The following is a 23,438-nucleotide window of genomic DNA, read 5'->3' as shown; positions in this document are numbered from 1 at the left end:
TCTTCTTCTTTAGTGGTTCCCAGTGGTTCCCAAACTTTTCAGCTGTAGAGCCACAAAATAATTTTGGCAGAGGCTTGTGAGCCCAAATATTGGTTTAGGAGAACAAACTACCGGTAGGTTAAAAATTCTATTAAACATGAATATGATGGCAAACAGTCATACCAATTGCAATACTATTCTTTATTAATTTTGGACTATTGTAAATGTTATTTGTAGCAATTATGATGAAAACATGTGTGAATTCATTCAACCTTTATTTATACAGGTTGATCCCATTGATCCTCGGGGACTCATTTACAAGAGAGGCCTGATTATAACAAAGAATGATAACAACAATAGACAGTCATAAAGGATGTGTACAAATTAAGAATAACAAGTGAAAATAAAATGGTACTTAAAATAAAATGTAACCAAAAAAAACACAGCTAGATTGTAAGGCGATGTAGAAAACTAAAAACAGGAACATGTCTGCATTGTTTTTTCTCAGGAACTTAGCAGATGTTTAAAGTCACTTAGTGAGGTCAAGGTCGAGAGCTTCAGATCTGAATGAATGTGAATGAGAGGGAGGCAAGTGGAGCAACTAGGCTACCAGGAGCAGAGGTCACAAAGGTGCAGGACTTCAAGTACTTGGGTCCACTGTCCAGGAAAATGGGATGTGTGGTAAAGAGGTGAAGATAGTCCAGGCACGATGGAGTGGATGGAGAAAAGTTTCAGGAGTGATTTGTGACAAAAAGGTGTCAGCAAAGGTCAAAGGAGAAGTTTACAAGACAGTGGTGAGACCAGCTATATTGTATGGTCTGGAGACAGTGGCATTGACAAAAAGACAGGAGAAAGGACTGGAAGTGGCAGAAATGAAGATGAGGTTCTCCTTAGGAGTGACAAGGATGGATAAGATCAGGAATGAGATCATCAGAGGTACAGCACAGTTTGAGCAACTGGGAGATAAAGTTAGAGAGACCAGACTGAGATGGTTTAGACATGTCTAGAGGAGGGACAGTGGGTATATTGGTAGAAGGATGTTAGAAATGCAGCTGCCAGGAAAAAGACAAATATGAAGGCCAAAGAGGAGATATATGCAGTTAGAGAGGACATGAAGGTAGTTGCGGTGAGGACAGTGGATGCAGAGGACAGAGTGACATGGAGGAGGATGACTTGCTGTGGTGACTCCTGAAGAGGGAAAAACTGAAAGAAGAGGAAGCTTATGTGTTTCATGAACCATGCTGGGGTGCCTACCCCAACTTTGGGAACCACTGGTCAATTTGATCCCAAATGATCAAGTCTCTCTCCTCCTAAATCTGTCAAATAAGGAGGGAAAAATGTCCAGATTGTTAATCCATTGAACAATGATGAACTTTTAATACATTCTTATGTTCAATTCAGTATATTTTTTGTATATTTGAGCACTGGAAACAATGACAAACACCACATTTGTAAATAATCAGCCCCCTCAGACTGCCATACTTGTGTCATCAGCTTGTTGACCTTTAACCTGGATGTTGCCTGCAGTGTGGATTTCACTGTGTTATCCGGTTTCTAATGCACCTCACACTGTAACTAAATCACATTTAGTCGAGAAGCCCTGCAGTCTATCTCCATCACGTTATCATGACGACCAGCAGGAAGTACTGCGTGTGCACCAGATGGTCTATTAATATCTGGACATTCTGATGGTCCTCCAGAACCAGCTTCTAGTGACGACAGGGTCAGCAGTTATCACAGGGCAAGTTTTGGACATGAGACTCTGAATTGTTTTTTTACATAAAAAGAACAAAAATAAATAAATAAAAAGAATATACCTTCATTACAACATGTGTGACAAAAAGTATTGCTATTGGCAATAGATGTTATTAAGAATATAAACATTTTGACTATATTTGAATATATGTACACAAGAGCTTGACTATATATCCTTTTTAGTTGCTGTAACATTTTGTTTTATTCTAATTTAGAGGTTGATCAATTACTTACTTGGCTGATAGTATACATTTTTGTTCATTTTTAAAATAATCAGTATCACTAAGATGATTAAAAGGCAGGCAGAGGTTGTTAACCTTGATAACACCAGTGTCAATATGCTTTCAGCGATGGGGGTATCATTCATGGCAGGGGTTTGGTTTGGTTGTAACTGTGTCTGTCAGATGTCTAATTTACATTTAGAACATTTGTCCAAAAAACATTTAACATGAATACATGACTTTACTGGTCAACTACTGCCCTGATTTCTAAAGGTTGGTATCAAGTCTTTAAAAACTATTAGTCTAAATTGAATAGTTTTACCTTACGAAATATAAAAAGTACTGTTTTTACCAGTTTCGGGTTTTATTTAGTACTTTTGGATAACACATACTGTAAGTTGAACAACAATATTGACAACGTAATGTTCAAAGTATTTTACTCAGTTTAATTCAGCAGATAGCAATCTTCAGTCCAACCTAATGTGTAATACAAACCAAATGCGTACAGAAAATTGCACCATTGTTGTGCAACAAAGCCTTGGTTAGGTCATGGTTTCAGGAGTCACTGCTGGCTTTCGCTGGTTTTGCTGTGAGTTAACAGATCGCAGCGTGGCCTGAAAGATATTTACTGAAGACACCCGGGGCGGAGGTGTGTGTGCTGGAAGCAGCTGGCAGGCTGTTGTGTGTGCATGTGTTAGTGTGTGAGTAGGCGTGGCCAAGCAGGAAACGATGAGGTCATAGCAAAAGAAAGAGGGAAGTGGAAGATGTGGAAGGGAGGTAGGCGGGGGAGTCTGGAGGAGTGACATTGGTTCAGAGATGAGCTCAGCTGCAAAGGCGTGTGCTTCCTCCCTCCCTCCCCCTGCAGCCCTGACTCTGCTCAGCTTGGCTGCTGCCAGTGTTTTGTTGTGACAGCGAGGGAATCACTCGCCTCAGTAGAATGAACTAGAAGAGCGAGGGGAGACGCCGGCTCTCGCTGACATGGTGGGAGATTTGTTTTTCTGGAGCTTCTGCTGTCTCAGGCTGTGGAGACGGGATAAGAAGGTGAGGATGAGCTCGGATGCTGCTACTCCTGTGGATGGTTTATAGTAATGATGAGCCAGTGAGGAGGCAGGCAGTGTGGCTGCCAGTGAGACGGTTGCTTGCTTGCTTTTTTGCACACTCTCTTTTTTTTTAATCGTGTTTTTTTTATTTTATTATAATTTTAGGACTGAATTTTGAAGCATGACGCTGGGTTTTGTGGGTCAGTTTAAACTAGGTCAGTGGATCACTCAGATTTACTTCTTCTTCTTAGTCCTGCGCTCCCGTTTTCCATGTCATGAAAAACTAACGAGATATGACATGCCTGCTATTTTTAGAGGCCATTCTGTCTCAGGATTCGAAAAATAAAATTCAACATATGAGCGATGTAAGGGAGAAGTATTGTCAGGCCACATTTATTAGTTTCCTCATTTTAGTGAGATTTGCAGAGAGGCGTAAACAAGCTTCACAAATGAATGCTTTCTAAAGCAGCGGCCTGTGTTTGCTGTGGTACTGTACTGTTTGTGGCAGAAGGGGGTTTCCATTCAGGGACCATCAATGTGGCCCACTGTCTACTCTCAGGCTCGCAGACCAATTGTGTTTCCCTAAATGATCTCCACTGTAGCTTGAAAAACTGCGTATTCTTCACAAGCTTGAGTGACTTCTTTTTATGACCTCTGCTCAGAACTGCCTTGATTGCTACTTTGACACAACATTTTTAATCACGCTTATGTGTTTCAACTTCAGGAATTCCCTTTGACACGTTTTGCTTCCTCTTCAAGAGAATACCAAATGTGTGAGTTGCTTGAAAATTTTCCTAGAAACATCTTAAGTAAAAACGAGGTCAGCCAGGTTCACTGCTTCCATGTTTCAATGTGGTTTTTGAAGTTTGTTGTGAACACATAAATGCAAATGCATGCACCAAAACCAGATCAAGTGCAAAACCATTGTGGACTATGATAAGAACTAGGACCCTTGTACACCTTAAAATACATTGATGTCATTATTTCTAAACTGTGGAGCCTCATAAATGTTCAGCTACATTGATTCATTAATCAATAGTGAAGATTTGTCAATCTCCCGTGCTGCCACTTTGCATTTTCCAAGGAATTCACGTTTCTTGAAGCATTTTTAATGATTAAACAGTTGGCACACATTTGATCTTGGCGTTGTCACTAGTGACGGTGATACACACTCGTTTATCATTTTAAAAAAAAACGTGAAATGATCTGGACTTACGCCAGATGTCATAAGGAACAACTGAAATAACTTCAAATGTTTTAGCAACGCCACGTGTAAATTATAAACCAAATCGTTAGAACCTTGACAAAAATAAAGCACGAGTAAGTTGTAGTTGAACTTTTGCAACATATTTGAATTGTTTATGAATAAGTACGACAAAAATACCTTTTCAATTTCCACTTAAATCTTACTGTCACCAGGATCTCCAAAGATGCTTCTCTGCAAAGAAAGTCAACATGGCTGTGTCATTAGCATACTCTGATTTACTACCAACATGTTTTGAAGCTGTTTAACTTTGAGTATACCTCATAAATTCCTCTAAATGATGTTTAAAGAATATTTCTCATTCCACAGTAAATTTAGCCAAACTCTAGTAAATCTTTGGAAACAAACAAAGCCCCTGGGCTATGATGAATCAAACCAACAGTGCCTTTGGTTGACTCTTGTCCACTGAAGGTAATTAGGAAGTCTGTTTTACCCTTTAGTGCAGTGTCTCTATTGGATGTCCCACCGACTACAGTGAAAAAATTATCAGAGAATAAACTATCACTGAGTTTTACGCAACACAATCCCATAGCTGTTTGTAAATTCAACATAAATGTAATCCACTGATTTGCATCCCTGTACACAACCTCTATTTTTTAGTGTTCATGAAAGAAGGGGAGGAAATGGTGTTTCCACATCCACCATCAATGAAATCTGTATTTGAATTAGGCTGCAACGTTGAAGGTGGAGAAACATCACAGATGACTTTAGGCATCTGGCTTAAAATTTGTTTGTTAGAATTATTACTTTTATACTGTATTAAAAAAAACGTAATTTTCCCTTGCCATTTACTTTTACTTTTATTTTCTTGTATTGTCAAATTTAGCGACCACACTCTTTCTCTCACGCTGATTGGCTCAGTAACTGTAGCATCAGAGTCTGCTCTCTTTCGCTGTGCGTTTTTAGAGCGTTTAGAGGAGGGGTGTCAAACCCACTTACAAAAGGGGGCCAAAATGAAACCCTTTTTTCAAACTAAGGGTCAGTTTCATAATCTGCATTAACTCAATCAGATACTCAACATCTTTTTTTGGTTGCAGGTTCCTCAACAACAGTTTGATTGGTCTCGTTTGATGTTCTCTGTTGCACTTTTGACATTTTAATCAAAGATTACTGAAAAAATTCAAGTGATAAAAGTATTTTACATTTAAAATATCATCTTGGAGGCCAGATAAGATGTCAACGAGGGCCACATTTGGCCCCCGGGCCTTGAGTTTGACACATGTGGTTTAGAGAGTTTAGAGCATTAGGAATATTGCAAGAGTGTGGGAAGTGTTTATAAAACTTTAGAATAAATATAAATACTAAAATAAATATACTTTGCAGATTTTTACGTATCACGGGGGTGTCTGGAACGTAACCCCCGCGATAAGTGAGGGACTACTGTACACGTGAGTAGCGGGTTTAGCGTTAGCATCTGCTAATTCTTTTACCGGTTTAGCATTAACGAAGCTTTTTTTTGTTTTGTTGGCAGAGTATGGGTTAGTGAAGCTAATGTTTTGGTTAGCTGTGCCCATCACTGTATTTTGCTAACTGAGAAAGACACAAAATCACACACAGGCACAGGCAATACCACCTTTTACGACATAGGGCAATTGCTACAAATGTAATAAAAATATATTAAAGAACTAAATAATATGTACCGGTATGTTATGACCAAATTCAATTCAATTTCAATTCAGTTTATTTATGAAGTGCCAATAAGTCACAACAGAAGTCTTCTCGGGGCACTGCACAGAAACATTCACAGACATTATAAAAGTAAAAAACATTTTATTAAATCTTTTCGTGGTTGATGGAAATGTATACAGTAGAAGGTCATTAAATGACAGCGTAGACTTTTATTATTTACATTTGCTGATTTAAATAAAAACTTTAGATTCTCAGCAGTGATTTACTACCATGTAAAGAACTGAAATAGATTTTTAACTGTATTTATGAACCAAAGGACAAAAAAAAAGGAAACCTGGAAAAGTCCAGTAGCCTATAGATTGTGTCTAATATATCACATACTGATTTCTTTAACTCAGTGAAAAATATAAATTTGTAAAGGTAATTTTTAATCAGAATAAAAAGCCACCTTTGTAAAATCATTAAACACCACCAAAAAAAGTACATTTACCACATCAAATAACTACTAATTATTAACTATTAACTATAGTTTTATAACCATGTTGGTGTTTGCTAAAGTTGATGAGCTGTAGATGCCACCTGCAGCTAGAAAGTTCCTGGAGAAACATTGACGTGGACTGCCACGTTGCAGCCATTTTAAAATTTGACTTTGACAGTACTCTGTTGTGGGGTTCACTCTCAGCTACCACCATACCATATACCACCACATTTCAGCTCAGTATAACAAAAAATCAATGACTTGTAGTATTTTTTTTTTCTTTTAAGCTATGAAAGTTAAACATTTGTTGTCATTCAAATATAGCATTAAAAGAGGTTGCACGTTTTCTGAATATCGTAAAACAAGTGACAGAGTAGGTAAAGATTGTATAGTCTTTGTGAACCATGTGGGCTCACAAGTCCTTAGGGAAAGCTGCAGTCTGGTTTATCTGTAGAAGGAACAAACTTGTCTACATAACGAGATCAAATGAAGTCACACAGTCATCAGCATGATGTTGAGCTCATACAGACACAACACACTGGAAAACACACCCACAGCTCCTGTGACTAGATAATACTCATCAGATCCAGCATTAGACATGTGACGTCTCTCGACTCCGTCTTATTAAAGCTGCTGGTCACGTGGTTATTTGTCTCATTTTGAAGACGTTTTTCTGTTTTCTTTTTATATCCACATTCTGGAGAGGAAGTGTGTCCTTAATTTAAGGCCAGCAGCTGTTGTCTGTCAGATGTGGTCTTAAAAAGGGTGTGTGTGTGTGTGTGTGTGTGTGTGTGTGTGTGTGTGTGTGTGTGTGTGTGTGGGTAACTGCATGAAAAGCAAATGGTAGCCTTAGTGACATGCTGTGCAGCGTTGCTCACCCTTTACATCTCTGTACTCTCCTCCTGTCTTCTCCCATTCACAGGGTTTCACCTAAAGTGACACAAAAAAAGAGGAAAGTTATTCATTAAAAAACCTGGAAGCAGAAACTATAGTAGAACAGTCAGCTTAAAGTTGCGTTTATAAGAACGTACGGTATTTGTTTTTTAACTTTTACGTTTTGTGTTATTGTCTCACTGCATTTGTTGAAATACTCATGTTGTATATGAGGCTGTCTAATGCAAAAATCAAAAGTTGAAATAATCAATAAACTATTTGTTCTCCCTTCAAGTCATTTCAGGGCTGTAGTCATTTTTGGATTTTTGTTTGTTTGTTTCTCCCACTTTATGAGACAGCTATTTGTTTAATCTGTGTCTATGATTATAATATTTAAATATCAAGATAAAATCAAGTGGTAAAATTTTTACATTAAATTGGAGAGTGGAAATAAAATGTAAAAAAAAAAAAAAAAAAGTCTGGTATTTAATCAGTTTAGCTTCACTTTAGCCAGAAGGGTTTAAACATTTGTTTCCTTGCAGGATTATGAGCAGATGTGGTCAGCACAAGTGATTACGATGGTTTTTATTGTTTTTTTTTAGCATTTAATATTTAGTTTTGTTCATCTCTAACAAGGTTAGCCTTTTGTTTTGTTTTTTTCACAACATTAGCATTGCAGATGACTGCAAACGAGGAGAGCTGTCAAGAAGCTGGCTCCTTCACAAAATCTGCCTCTCAAAGCAAAAACTTAAACCTCAAGCTGCGTCTCCAGAGAGAAAGCAGCTCTAGTGATCTCGACCTTCGGTGCTTCGTATCGCTGCTCATGTTTAATCATAGACTTGTCATTAGGTCATTGAGCGGGCGGGTCGTTTGCACTGACTGTGCCCACATTAATGAGTTAAGGAAGCTTGTTAACATCATGTGAAGGCGAAGGCCTCTTGATCTGTCATTAATGCACAGCGCTTCAAAATGTGACATTTTGCTTGATTTGTACGACTGTCATCACCCGCTGTTGAAGGTGAAGCAAATAATATTTTTGCTCTGGAATGAAAGGTGGCATGTGATATGCATTTCTTCAAAGTATGCCGATTAGATTTTTTTTAAGCATTTATGGTTTTAGAGCAGAACTCTCTCTTCGGATCTGCCAGTGTGAATTATCAGCTCATTTTTCCTTTTTCAGCACTAATTCAATTCCACCTCTTGTTTACAAAACTGCCCCGAGCCTTAAAGGCCATCTGGCTGCAGCAAACCCAATCTCTGCCGTTGTGACCCTACACCCCCCTCAGTGAGCAGACTTTACTCCGACTCTCAGACCCGTCATAAAGACTCATGTTGTTCACAGCACCATTAACGTGATTTCATACCCTTTAAAAAATATACTTTTATGATGAATACTTAGTTCATATCTTAGATCTTATTACTGTTTTTCTTTTACATTTTAATACTTTTGTTGGATGTAACTGGGACCCTGTGTACACAATTTTGTTCTACCACATGTACCACATGTGGTGTGAAATGACAAATAAAGAACATTAAATCCTTGAATATGAGTCTATTCAACTCCATCCTGAAAGTTTTGGAGCAAATTAAGTATTTTTTTATTTTTATTTTTTTTACATTCTTATGTTTTTGCTTTTACAGGTTGCAGGGGAACAGAAGTATCACCCAGAATGCTTCAGCTGTCTGAACTGTCGGACGTTCATCGGTGATGGAGACACATACGCGTTGGTGGAACGATCCAAACTCTACTGGTGAGCACTCAGCACCACGTCATTAACCTCCTGCTGCTTTTGGGTCAAACCAGTCATGAGGCCTCAGTTTTAACTGAGGGAGAACTTTTTTGACCTTGTAGCCTTTTCTTATCGAGAGGGGTATTGTTTTCTCTTTAGAACAATAATGTTAATTCATCCCCATTGTTTTGCAAAATGTGAGTGACAAGAGACTCAAGATTAAATCATGTTTGTTGTTTGCACAAGCTCTGTTTTTGCCGTTTTAGCTGCAGGTTTTCGTTAATGTCATCATCACAAGCCCCAGGCTTTAAAACATAAATGAGAAACTTTCAGACATATATACCGTCTAAAAGCTTTTGTACGACGGAGCTTTAGGGCCACGCTAAGAAGAAAAGAAATAAAAGCCATAATTTTACGAGAATAAAGTTGTATGAGTCTTTTTGCAGCTCTCGTGAGTTTTTTTTTTTTTCCACAAGTCGGATCCACGACGTTTGCGTGATTGCAGCTACAGCATGCACTCTCAGGACATTATTACCTGCTGAACTAGGCAAAAGGGCCTTCTCCTACTCCGCTCCTGTTTCCTGGAATATCTTACAAAAATAATTGAAGCTCTCGACCTTGACCTCTCTAAGTGGCTTTAAGAATCTGTTGGACTCCTGGCAGGGACCAATGCAGACATGTTCCTGTTTTTAGTTTTCTACATTCGCCTTAGAATCTAGCTGTTTTTTGTTACTTTTCTTTTTTTTTTAAGCCATCCTATTTGTAAAAAAAAAAAGTATGACTTTTTATAACTGTTTATTGTTGTCGCTGCTGTCCATTGTTGTCATCATACTTTGTTGAAATCAGGTCTCTCTTGTAAATGAGTCCTCAAGGCTCAGTGGGATTTACCTGTCTAAATAAAGGTTGAATGAAAAAAAAAAGACCAATCCGAAGCGAAACGAGTTGTAATATTATCCGAACTCTGACATGATAAAGCAGGGTTTACCGCATTTTAACTGTGGTAAAATGAAGAATGTTGAGCATCTTGTTAAGTTATACTTTGGTATTGGTTTTACAGATAAGGAGATATTTAATTTGTCAGCACATCAGCATCAGATTATTATCAGTGTCAGGACTTTGAACGTACTTACAGTAATGTGGTACGCTCTGATGGGCTGCAGCGCAGCTCTGCAGGTAAGGAGCATTTAGCTTCGGATTGGTTATTTGCTGACACGCCTACTGGATTGATTGACAGGTTGCATCGTGGATCTAACTTGTGGGAAAAAATTTTAAAAATGAACGAGAGCTGAAAATAAAAAGTCTCATATGACTTTATTCTTGTAATATTAAGACTTTATTCAACAGTATTCTCGTAATACTAGGACTTTATTCTCGTAATTTTATGGCTTTTAATTTTTTCTTTTTTTTTTTCTTTGCGTGGCCCTAATGCTCCGTTGTACTTTTGGCACTTTTTACGACAAAAAATAAAACCCATCCTTCAACAGGTAACAGAACACACAAACAGCTCTGATATCAACATTACTGAGCTATTACTGGATCAAATAAGGACAAGCAGATGCTGAAATAGTGTCAGTGTGCCAGAGTTGTGGTTTTTATTAATCACCTTCATAATGGGTTTTGCTTATTTGGGTCAAAATCATGTGTGAAAGAAAAACAAATAGAGCTACTGTCTTGTTTTTTGACTTTGCCTCAGGTTTGTAATAAAGTCAGTTGTGATTTTCCAGGCCATGCTTTAAAAGAAAAAAGTGAGCTACTCTTATGAAAAGTATTTGCTCACACTAAAGGTCAGCCATAACTCAGGACTTTGACTGTGCAGTGAACTGAAACAGTATCTAACCAACAACATGTGATGCTTTAAAGACTGATGTAATAAGAAATAAACTCTTGTGAAAACCTCACGAGGTTTCCTTATTCTCTTTCCTCATAATCCTCATCCTCCCACATTCATGTTCTCTTTCTCTTCATTCCCTCCGGCTCCAGCGGTCACTGCTACTACCAGAGTGTGACCCCGGTGTCGCTGCCGGACTCGCCATGCTCTCAGATCCCTCACACCGTCACACTTGTGTCCATCCCCGCCTCAGACGAGGGCGACAACGGTCGCAAAGGTCGAGGCTTCTCCGTGGCCATCGACCAGCCTCTCAGCCCGACCAACGGCTACAGCCCTGAGTGTGGACCCACTGTGAGGGTCTCCCAGTGAGTGAAACTAGGAGCTTTAAATACAAAACCACAGTGAAAACAAGTAAAAGTCTGAACCACTGTTCTAGAAAGGAAATGCAAACTTGTCTGATGTGAGGTTTCTGTAAAAATAAAAACACAATTTGTGTTGAAAAGGAGCTCATTGTTTTCCTTTTTTCCAGAGTGGACGCTGACTGCATGAGCCCAGATGTGAAAAACTCCATTCACGTTGGAGACAAGATCCTGGAAATCAACGGGACGCCCATTCACAACGTTCCTCTGGATGAGGTATTCACCGCTGTAGACCATCATCCTCCAGTCTTGAGGGAAGGAGTTCCACTAGCTCACCTGAACTCATTGTTTGTCTCCAGATTGACCTGCTCATCCAAGAGACGAGCCGGCTGCTGCAGCTCACCATCGAGCACGACCCTCACGCTCAGAAGATAGGAGGAAGCTCCTCGGAGGCTGAAGATCAGTTGGACAGCACCTTGTTCACCCCAGTGTCAGAGGGCTCCATCCCCACCCTGCCGGTCACCCAGCCCCCCAACCCGGACATCTGCAACCTGAAGTCCCGTATCATCACGTAAGAAACAGCCCGTTTACTTATCTACCGTCAAACACCTCAAGTTACATTTTATATTCGGCTGCAACTTTTTTTGAATGATTGCGTCATCATTAGAAATATTACAACACTGGTGTCTCATCTTCACCTCTTCGCTTTCTCTCGCTCTCTGTCAGGCGGAGTTACAGCATCGACAAGTCGCCGGGCTCCAGCAACACAGCGTCGCCCGTCTCTCAGAGGAAGGAAATCAACCGATCCGAGTCGCTCCGAGTCGTCTCCAGTCGGACGCACCGTATCTTCCGACCATCTGACCTCATCCACGGAGAAGTTCTCGGGAAGGGATGCTTCGGACAGGCCATAAAGGTAGAGCTACCATTTCTGACCCGAACCCGGAGCCCGGCCCAGCCCGACCCAGATTCGAAACCGTAATAATGTGCATAAGGTGTAGGACCGGTCCGGTCTCGGGCTTTGATGCGGTTTTACAAATCATACAGCATAAATAAAACTAAATAAGAATGCACTATATACAACTGTGTTAATCTACTTGTTGAGGAGGAGGCAGGTCCAACTGGCTGGTTTAAAGAGGTAAAAAAAAGTTGCATTAAGCTCAAATGGACAACCTGTCACCTGGACATGGGCACCAGCAACCCCCGCTACCCGAAAAGGAAGAGGCGGGTAAAGATGATGGATGGATGGATGGATCAGCTGATCACCGGCCGCACGCGTCTCCACACCTGCTGTCATCTGCGGTGAAGGAAGTAGCAGCGTTTACAAAAGCCGAAGCGAGCAGCGCGTTCAACTAAAATAGCCTTATTCTATATTTTTCCAAATAATTTTGGAAAAATATAGAATACATAATTTCGCTCCACCACATGTACCACATGAGGTGCGAATGACAATAAAGAAACTCTGACTCTGACTCTGACTCTGACTCTGACTCTGATAATTTAGCTCTAAAAGTATATTTCTTCATCTGTATAATAACCTGTCTTTACAGTTAATTTTTTTAGGCTATTCGTTTTGTATGTTAATGTCCATTTAGTGATACAAGAAATATTTTATCTTCCTTTCTTTGAAATACGTTTTCAAAATATGATGTCAAACTGATTTGCTTACAAAAGCTGTAAAAGCTTAATTAAAACAATGTCTGTTTTTTTTTTTTCTCGGTTCGAGCCTGTAATTACAGTTAATTTGATCAGATCGTGTTGGGTTCGGAAAAAATGGTTACGGGCTGGGGCCGGGTTGGGTCGGATTTTTTAGGCGGGAATGCAACTCTTAACATAAAGGTAGGCAGACTCGAAAACTTCCACTAGATGGCAGCGTTTAGACCGCTCAGGAGAGGGACGAATCAGTCTATTACTCTTGTAAATTAACTCTTTTTATTGTGTCAGAATTTTCTTTTTCAACCTAATTTATGAACCATTCTGTTTTTTTGTAGGTGACCCACAGGGAGACTGGGGAGGTGATGGTGATGAAGGAGTTGATTCGCTTTGACGACGAGACGCAGAGAACGTTCCTCAAAGAGGTGAGCGGAGAGGTTTCATCATTTAGGAGCATCAGAGTAGCTTTAATGTCATACTCTGTTCTTAATTAATTCAAACATCAACCTGCTGATGCTCAGAAGGTAGTTGGGCAAATTATCAAAGATTTTGATGGTTTAAAAGAATCAGCAGCTGCCTACAAGAATGAGGAACTTAAATAAAGAAGTTTGTATGACATAGTTAACCCTTTACCACCTACGCCTCAAGATTTCCATATAGTAGGCTTGTGACAAGGATTAATATTAACATTAGTTAAAGAGGAAGGCTATACGTGTTATTTCACCTCCATCTCTCTACTTCCTCCGTTATGTTTTGTACAGACAACAGAGGATGACATGCTCATTTAGACTTCCTGTCTAATTAAAAGAAGTTGTTGTTGTGCTGCTGAGCTTGTTCCTGCTAGCCAAACAGAGGTGGCACGTTGATAATTTAGTCCTAAAATTAGTTGCAGAATCTGAGGAGTGGCAGTGGTAGTTGTGTGTTTCTGTACGCCGGCTTCAGGTCTGCAGCGTCACCGTGGTCTGTGTGCATCAGATGCTCTCGTCCTGTTATTCGCGTCTGTGTGGGAGTTCCTCTTGGTTGTGTGCATTTACACGTGAGGTTTAGCTTTAGGTTGCGGCAGCACGAAGTACTCAGTAATCAGTGCAGGCAGGAGTAAAAACTGTCTGGAAAACAAACCCCAGCTACAGTTCAGGTTAGTTATTACTCCCAGTAGCTGTTTGTTAGTGGGTGGCCCAAGTCTCAAATTACCGGGTCTCTTTTAAGCTTACATGGTGACGAAAGACAAAATGTTTCTGTGTAATTGTGACTTGCCTACTTCGTCCACACAACTCAACCTTCAGAAGAATAAGCTTTTTTTAAATCTCTAAAATTGCTTGAAAATTAGAATTAATTTGGAGCATTTTTGTTTCAATTTAGACTGCCATTATAATTTAGATTTATACACCGAGTTTATTTCTCAAAAGTAAAATTTAGCTGATAAGGATTTTGTTGCTGAACAATGTTACCTCTGCAGTTTATGTATTCCAAAGATGTTCAAGCTGTGTGTGGACATGTCCTCAGGTGAAGGTGATGCGCTGCCTGGATCACCCCAACGTGCTCAAGTTCATCGGAGTCCTCTACAAAGACAAGAGACTCAACTTCATCGCAGAGTACATAAAGGGAGGAACGCTGAGGGAGATCATCAAGAAAATGGTGAGAAGTTAATGAAACGTGTCGCCTACTGTGTCTGTTTTGACTTGATTTCAAAAGGTTTGGCAACTGGGGAGTTAAAATGTAAACGTGGTTTCTGTTTGCAGGACAGTAACTATCCCTGGAACCAGCGCGTCAGTATTGCTAAGGACATTGCTGCTGGAATGGTGAGTTTAAAAGCTCCCGAGTGGATGTGATTTAACAGCAGCAAAGGAAAGTGAGACGCTTCCTGCTGTTTCCACCTCTGCCTCCCTTTAGTGGTCATGACAGGGAGCTACAACCATGAGCTCACCAACTTTAAATCAGTTTGAAAATGATTTAGTAGCATTTATTTTTATAAAATAGTCACAAATAAGTCTTAATAGTAAATTGATGTACTGATTTTATCTTTTAGTTCATGTTCTTGTTTATTTATTTATTTAATGTGTCTACCTGCTGTGTCCTGTCTGTCTTTTAGACTTATCTACACTCCATGAACATAATCCACCGGGACTTGAACTCACACAACTGTCTGGTCCGAGAGGTAAGAACGAACGCACAATTGTTTTGTGACAATGTGAGATGCCGTGCGATATTTTAGCGCTCGCAGTATGTGTTGGGGATCAGTATCCGCCACTGCCACACCAGAATTTAGCTCAGCCTCTGCACAGTTGACAGAGTTGTTGCTATTTTGATGTTTGCTCAGGTTAGGTAGCTGTGGCTGCCATCTTGATTCCAGATGTTATTCAGTTGAAAATGTTTAAGTTTTGAGTTTCGTTCAAATCAATTCTCTGGTTCATGAGATATTTTGCTAACAGCCAGACAAATAAGTGTGCACATGCACAGAGGATCACCTGCCACTCTTCATGGTGGCGTTGATAGCTAAAAGCTGAAGTTTTGTAACAAAAGCTTAAACTGATTACAGATGATATGTTCAAGCTTTTTTCTTAATTATCAGACATGTGTTTTTTTTTATTATTATTATTTTAAATTAAATCTGTGTGTGCTGGCTGTGGAATAATGGTTTATTTTTCCTCATCTTTAATGATTTTAGGACAACACTGTGGTGGTGGCAGACTTCGGCCTGGCTCGGCTCATGATTGACGATAAGCATGAGGAAAAGCGGACGCAGGGCAAACTGACCGGCCTGAAGAAGCCCGACCGAAGAAAAAGGTACACCGTGGTGGGAAACCCCTACTGGATGGCTCCTGAGATGATCCACGGTATGATGCACAGGAACACAAATAAAATAAATATCATGACTTCTTTTCTACTTCCTCAAATAAACTTACTAACTTTGTTTTGTGTCCGACTCAGGGAAAAGCTACGACGAGAGAGTTGACATCTTTTCTTTTGGCATCATGCTCTGCGAGGTAAGTGACCTGTTTGCTGTTAAGTTTTAGATTTTAAAATCCAGACAGATGTGTTGAGTTTCGAAGGGACCTTTGCTTCATTTGTTGATTTCATGACTTGTAAGATTTTCTAAATGTTTTATTTTTTTCTGATTTCATATAGGATAAATCTTCATCTCACTATACCTAACTCGGTTACAAATGGGGACCAAAATTAAAAACTTTGTTCAAGTCATGGACCAGTTTCAGTCGATGCATTAGTTGAAGTCAAATACTTGACATCCTTTCATCAGCAGGAGCTTTATTGGTGCTGTTTGACGTTCTCTGTTGCTCCTTCACGTCAAAATAACAGATTACTAAAAAAAACACCCTTTTTTTCTGACTTCAAAAAGTTGCCCAACTTTCATGAGAAGTCAACTAAATGAAGTATGCTCAGTTTTATAAGCAAAATGAGACACATTAAAAGTATTTCACATTTAAAATAATATCTTGGGGGTCCAGATAAGATGTTAAGAAGCGCCAGCCTCGAGTTGGACACGTGCTCTAAAACATACTTGTTCCTTTGAGAGTTTAAAGCTCTTTTCCCTGTCAACAACCTGCAACCTGTTTATGTTTCCGATGGGGAAAAGTTCAGTCATGCTCCCAGCTGCAGCTCCAACAGTTCTGCAGCTGTGTTTTTCAGCTCCAGCTCACGTTAGCAGTAATTTCAACACAACACCCAGCTGGCTAATGTGACTTAAACACACACTGAGTTCTGGTCAGCAACAGTAAATGCAGCTTTCATTCAGCTTTAATTTCATATTGAACATAATCAATAATCTCACATTAAGGCTCTAAAACTGACAGGAGCACCAGCTTAGATAAAAGCAGACGTGACCAATACATTTTACCAGTCTGCCCAGTGGTTGGCAACTCAGTCCAAGTCCTGCTGTGTTTGGCTTCCTGTATTTTAGTCCCTTCAGAAATAAAAGCCCCAGAAAGTTATACTTAACAGAAGTTGGGGCCTACCGCAGCCTGTAGGCTCACTGGACACCATCCCTTCCGGTTGCATGGTTGTTCTTGGATGTAGTAATTAGAGGCGGTGCCAGCACACAGAGAGTAACCACGCCGCCTCTGGCAACAGGAACCAAATCAGATGCTTTATTTTTAGTTGGCATGCACTCCTAATTTATTTTTACAAGTCCAGCTGTAATTTGGGCTCATTGTCTCCCCTTCTTCTAACTCTAAAATGTGTGGGAAAGCTGGATTTTGCACAGCTGTTTCGACTGTCAGTGAGTTCAGTGTTCCTTTTTTAAAGCAATAGCCCAATTAATTTTTACGAGTTAATAATGATACTCTGCCAAAATCTAACATTTCTGAAGAGGGAATTGATTTTCCAATGGCCTCACAGAGCTGTAGACTTTGAGGGTGGCCACACACCGTGCTCATAAACTTCAGTGTTTGGTTCGGTCACTCAGAATATGACTTCTCCAGATAGACGCCATTATTCAGCAACGGTAATGAAAAGCAATCTGTCCTCGTGTGGCTACTCTCAGTCGACCATGTGGATCGATGCAGTCTGTTGGGAACAATCAGCTAGAGAGCTGACTGGTTCAACTTTGTCTCTGTTTGGTTTGTTCTGCCCCCGTCAGATTATTGGTCGAGTGAACGCAGACCCAGACTACCTCCCCAGAGCGACAGACTTTGGACTCAACGTTTCTGGCTTCCTGGAGCACTTCTGCCCCCCTGACTGTCCCCCTGCCTTCTTCCCCATGGCTGCTCTGTGCTGTGACCTCGATGCAGACAAAAGGTCAGACTGAAGTTGGAGTTATGTCTAAAGGCACATTTCACGCAATATATGTCCCCCTTAATGTATTAGGTTTTATATGTAATGAGTGCAAGATAGTCCTGCAGTTTTAGGAATGTTTCTTTTAACCAGTGCAACTACAGTAGTCCCTCGTTCATCGCAGGGGTCATTCCAGACATCCCCCGCAATAAGTGAAAAATCGCTAAGTAGGAACGCTATATTTATTTTAGTATTTATATATAGTTTAAGGCTTTATGAACCCTTCCCACACTCTTGCAATGTTCTAAACTCTTAAATCCACATCATTTTAACAACATATATATGTACTGTACAGTAGCTACTATAAAATTTTATATGGGTACAGTACTCACCAGTCTTGGTCCAGTTCTGGTCTGGTTCTGATCAGCTCTCTGCAGCCGTTGAGCTCCAAGACACTTTTAAAGAGAGCCGGACCTTTGGAGAGACAGCACAAAACCACACAATGGTCCCGATAGAGTCCAAATAATCCAGGGGGATCTGGATGAAAATATGTCCAGGTTAGTCCTGAAGAAGACACTGGACCTCCAAGCAATGCCTCCCCACTTGAGAGGCTTCTTGGGCTGGCAAACAGCACTCAGATTGACTGAAGAGGCTGGAAGTAGTTCTGGTCCAATTCCCGGTCGGTTCTGTTCTCCATCCACAGAGCACCAAAGTCACTGTAAATAAGGACCAAACTTTTTAGTCAGGTTCGGATCAGATCAAAACTTTCCCTCCATTTCAGCAGAAAGCAGCGGTCGGAAGCACTGTTGACTTCTGGGTAATGTAGTACAGTACTTTATAGGCTTATTGAGAGAAAAGTACAAAATGGCAGCGCCTGTCCGAAGTATTGTTTGTTTTTTCTGTTAACTTTTTACTGTGTCCAGTACTGTCCCAATCACGAGTAATATTAAAGTTGACAGTCATGTGTCGTGTACAATCTTACTTTAAAAAACAAGGATCTAGTGAGTCCGCAAAAGTCGAAATGTGAAGTAGCAAGGGACTACTGTATTGCACTCCTGAAAATGATTTTGTACTGATACTTTTTTTTAATTATAACAAAAAAAAAAAAGCTCTGAAATTAGTACAGGAGACTTTTCTGTTATAAAACATAACAAACAAAGCTGTTAGTAAAATGTTGCGTTTTTGAGTAAAATTTGCCTCTGATGTTCCCATAAGTTTTATTTTTACATCCAGACAGTAAAACTAAACTGTGTCGTCTTTCTTCATGCTTAGACCCGCTTTCTCCAAACTGGAGGAGTGGCTGCAGAACCTGAAGATGCACTTGGACATTGGTCTGCCCCTCATGTCTGAACTGGACCAGTTGCACAAGGTCTTCTGGGGGATCCACAGCATCAGACACCCTGAGAACGGCCTGCACACGCATCCTGAGCAGCCTGAGTAGGCTCGATCAGCGCAGGATGGAGCGGGAAGCTGGCGTCAACCAAGGGGAGGCAGCGACCGCCCGCCTCGCCTCAGGTGCCACAACACAGCAGGAGTCGTCACGTTAAGACTTCGTGGCAGATGACACTGGTTTTAGCTGGCTCAGGCTATAAAAACAGACTCAGGGGGAAACGTGGCTCTGAAAAGCCATCGGTGTGAGATGCACACAAACACACACATGCTTCATCTCCAACCGAAGGTGAAGTAGACTTTGTTGTATGCAACCGAACACGCATTTCAACATATGACGCTTGAATCATGTAGATATAACGAGTGGACACACAGGTAAAGAATATTTGTTGTCCTTACTGAAGCGTGTAACCTTACATAGAAACGGGAATCAAACGAGCGAACCTTTAGCTGCTTTACTTGGAGCCTCTGCAGAGTACATTGTACAGTTTGTGCTTGCAGGTGCTTCTGTGTGCATTGTTTCTTTTGGGTCTCAAAACTTCACTTGTGAAAAATGCAACAAAAAAAAGGCCTGTCTTGTCCTAGTGGTGATTTTTAGAGCCACGTGTACAAAAAGCAAAACCTTCCAAGCTTTAACTGTCTCGATGAAGACTGTAAATAATGCTGCCAGGTCAAATCCTGCTTCACTCTGACCGCTGATCCACACGTGGTGCTGCCTTTGTCCTGATTTATTGTGTAGCACTGACTTTACATTAAGGTTAAAACATGAATTTGGCACGCCCTCTCTCACGTAAAGGAGCTGTTGTTTCATTCATGACGACTTCATCATTGTAAATGTTTTAAATATTGTAAATGTACAGTCTTATTTTATATACGTTCTCTACATTGCCATATTTTTATTGGCCGCCCAGAGGAAAAGGAGAGTAAACTGCAGCTTAACAACACAGCCAAATGTTTTAGTGTTTTGTATTCTCCATATTGTCATTTAGCATTTAAGACTTTGGGAATGGTGGCACAAAAAAAAACATCTCTTAAACCTCAGTTTAAATTTGAAAACCTTCAGTCAAAAGAAAGGCTTTGCCACTGATTGGTCATTTTGGGGTTAATTTATCTTGCACACCCATCCATCCATTATCTTTACCTGTTTCTTCCTTTTTGGGTCGCAGGGGTCACTGGAGCTCAGGTCCAGCAGTCACTGTGAGAGAGGTGTGAGACACCCTGGACAAGTTCATGTCCATCACAGGGACACACAGAGACAAACAACCATTCACTCGCTCACTCACACCTAGGGACAATTTAGAGTCACCAATCAGCCTAACATGCATGTTTTTGGTCTGTGGGAGAAAACCCACGCATGCATGAGAGAACATGCAAGCTCTACCCAGAAAGGCCTCTGGCCGGGATTTGATCCAGCGACCTTCTCGCTGAGAGGCAACAGCTCCACCAACTGAGCTCGGGTTTATAACCCATTTATATAACTCGCATCATTTAAATCCCTAATCCTCTAAACCTGCCTTGTGCTACAATAATCACAGTAATAATTTGATCACATCACAACTTTCATGATCAGCTCTAATGAAAATCCTCGTTTTTGGTCCTTACCCTCCTGTGATGTAATCCATACTGAACTATTTAACCAGCTGGAAGGGGGTGTTTAATTATTTCATAGAGTTTGCAGCAATTGAATCCGCACAATCAGATTTAACAAAATAAAACAATATTCTGAGGGCAATCATCAACCTGTAGGGGGCCTATTTCACAACAGACTTTATTGACATGGAAGAGGAGGGACATGTGTGTTAGTGAGGGAGGCAGTCCACCTGCTGATTGACATGCTAACAAGAAACATTTTTAAATGTGTGATTTTCCAACTCTCGAGTAAAATTTCTGGGTTTTCCATGTCCTTCCTGTACAGATGTGTCGACATATCATCAGGTACTGCCTCATCTTCTCAGCTGTTTGCCCACTTCTGGAAGATGACTCATTGTTTGTTTGTTTACATATAAAAGCGAGCTGTACTGTAAATACGACTGTAAATACCGTCCTACATCCGCCTGCGTGCATTGCATAAACACACACAAATATTCTCTAACACTGTCAGGTTTCACTTGCACCTGCTAAAGTAGGATTTGTTTGTTGTTTTTGTTTGTTTTCTTCATGAGCTGCATGATGTAGTGGCACTGCTGTTCTGCTTCTACTCTAAGCTGTTTTAGTTTGTGACTATTGAGGTTTTCGGGTAAGAAAACTAAATGAAACGCAAAAAGTCAAGCAGGGCTGAAAAGAAATCGTGGAAAAAAAGCGAGTTTTTCTATGTATATAAACCCACCAAAATCCTTTTTGTATACATTTGAGTACTTTTATTTGCACTAGATGGCTGTTTGAGGCCATGTTTGTTAATTTTCTCTCCTGGGCTTCTTGTGATAGACATGATTTATGTCAGTTCAGGTTGATATTTGAATGCAAGCCACTGTTGAAGCCTTTCAACTGTAAAAAACCGTGGGGGATTCTGGGAGTTTCTCCCTCTCAATAGCAAACACTTGTCTAAGTATTTAGATGCACTTCTGATCGTAGTGCAGGCAATATTTTATCATAGCATCTAAAAAGACGAAGCGTCGTGGTGTTTGCTGTTGATTGGTTGTGACGTCTCAGCTTTGCCCGCTGCCTACGGACTGGTCCTTTGTGAATAATGTGTGTTGTTTCTGACTGCTCAGTTACGTCCGCGATGCCCACAGACACCTGATGCTTCTCACAGCCGAGCACCTCCTCCGTCACCTCTTCCTCATCTTTTGGCTCAGGTCCGTAATATTTCCGGAGCTTTCTTCACCTTTCGGTTATTCAGCAGCTTAATAATTGATCGCAGTGAGGTTGAATGAGCACGCGTCACTCTGTAGGCTAACTCGGACGCCAGACGTGCACTGTGGCTTCGTCGTGGTTTTCTTCACCGCTCCTGTCTGAGCTATGTCCAGCATGTTAGACGCGTCAGTCATGGTCACTGAGAAAGTTGCCGCAGCACTTCTTTGCAAAGGATCTTTACCTCTGAACAATGCTGTGCCTTTGTTGTAAGCTAGCCTTGCCAACGACTCGAAAACATGAACTGATTTCCCGTTTTTTTGTTGTTGTTGTTTGGGTTTTTTTTACAATGTATTATAACTGCAAGCCTGATTCAAGTGAACTAAATATCGACATGTTGTAAAAGATTTTATCATGTTCTGTATCATATTTATACTTTCAGATCTCCATTGTCAGTTTTGATATTTTAATATTATATTCATTGTTTTTTTTTTTCTTATTTAATGTTTTTTACACAAGCTGTGAAGATAATTCTGCACTTTAATCCTGAACGTGAACATATAGACTCTAAGGAGTTGATTGTATTTTGGTTTTGTTTGGTCACAGCTTAAAATAAAACTGTTGCTCTTTAAACAAACCAGAGACTCAAAGTGTTCATTTTTCCGCATCAAAACTGAAAAGGTTTAGTTTGTGAGGTCATACTCACCATTCCTCACTTCCTTTTACTACTAACAAAGGCAAACTATGGCAGATCTAATACTACAGGCAGTTTTACTCACAGAACGCCCATTCTAAAAGCATTATTATTATTTTTTTTTTTTAATTCAATTCAGTTTATTTATTTAGCACCAAGTCACAACAGAAGTCATCTCAGGGCACTGAACCGAAACATATATAAAATCAGTTAATAACATTAATTATCTGAGGAGCAGACTGCTTTGAGTTTAACTCCATCACAGAACTCTCATCTTGAGCAAGCATGAAGGCGACAGTGGAAAGGAAAAACTCCCTCATGAGGAAGAAACCTTTAGCAGAACCAGACTCAGGGCAAGCGGCCATCTGCTTCGACCAGCTGGGTTTGATAGGAATAGATACACAATGCCAGGTCAAGAATCACGTTAAGATAGAAATAGCATCAAATGAAAACTATTCAATTTTAGCAAATAATTTAAGAGATTGGGTCAATTTGTCCTCCAGTAGTCTAAGCCTATAGCAGCATAACAAGCCAACCCTAACTATAGGATTTATCAAAAAGGAAAGTCTTAAGTCCAGTCTTAAAACTGGACAATGTTTCAGCCTCACGGACAGAAGATCTTCCATTCTGCGTTTGGAAACTCTAGGAACTGTAAGTAAACCTGCAGTCTGAGAGTGAAGTGCTCTGTTAGGAAAATATGAGACAATAAGATCTGTAGTATAAAATGGAGCTAGGTTGTTGAGGGCTTTGTAGGTTAGAAGTAAGGTTTTGAATTCTATTCTGAATTTGGCAAAAATAAAATCAAATTGGCAAGTACGAAATAATGAAAATAGTGCCAGTATGTCACAAAAAAGGGTTAAATCATGTTATGCACGATGATTGGTTGTTTTGGACAGATGGTCCCCTTTGTGCATGTATGAAGCCAGTTTCTTTGGATTCCACAGAGGGCTGGCTTGAATCACATCAAGGAGGTGCTATTTATAAGACTGATCTGGGTTGAGATGAAAGATGAAACATTTCTCCCATAAAAA

The 23,438-nt window shown here is 40.2% G+C and overlaps 1 protein-coding gene across 1 annotated transcript in view; it reads left to right on the top strand.

Annotated features, from left to right (window-relative positions):
* Positions 1 to 18,975, top strand: part of limk1a (LIM domain kinase 1a) — a 71,327-nt gene extending 52,352 nt beyond the window's left edge. Inside the window, exons 4-16 of the mRNA XM_037677494.1 lie at positions 8,881 to 8,990; positions 10,950 to 11,162; positions 11,327 to 11,432; positions 11,516 to 11,727; positions 11,883 to 12,069; positions 13,145 to 13,231; positions 14,310 to 14,441; positions 14,546 to 14,605; positions 14,896 to 14,961; positions 15,472 to 15,640; positions 15,735 to 15,790; positions 17,401 to 17,558; positions 18,807 to 18,975. Coding sequence (XP_037533422.1) covers positions 8,881 to 8,990; positions 10,950 to 11,162; positions 11,327 to 11,432; positions 11,516 to 11,727; positions 11,883 to 12,069; positions 13,145 to 13,231; positions 14,310 to 14,441; positions 14,546 to 14,605; positions 14,896 to 14,961; positions 15,472 to 15,640; positions 15,735 to 15,790; positions 17,401 to 17,558; positions 18,807 to 18,975 — 1,725 coding nt within the window. The remainder of the gene's footprint in view (positions 1 to 8,880; positions 8,991 to 10,949; positions 11,163 to 11,326; positions 11,433 to 11,515; positions 11,728 to 11,882; positions 12,070 to 13,144; positions 13,232 to 14,309; positions 14,442 to 14,545; positions 14,606 to 14,895; positions 14,962 to 15,471; positions 15,641 to 15,734; positions 15,791 to 17,400; positions 17,559 to 18,806) is intronic.
* The last annotated feature ends 4,463 nt before the right edge of the window (positions 18,976 to 23,438 follow it).

The sequence above is a fragment of the Nematolebias whitei genome, chromosome 6, assembly GCF_014905685.2.
Source record: "Nematolebias whitei isolate Nwh7 chromosome 6, NemWhi1, whole genome shotgun sequence".
Lineage (NCBI taxonomy): Eukaryota > Metazoa > Chordata > Actinopteri > Cyprinodontiformes > Rivulidae > Nematolebias > Nematolebias whitei.
The sequence above is the reverse complement of the archived record's forward strand: the minus strand, read 5'-3'. Positions and strand labels throughout refer to the sequence as shown.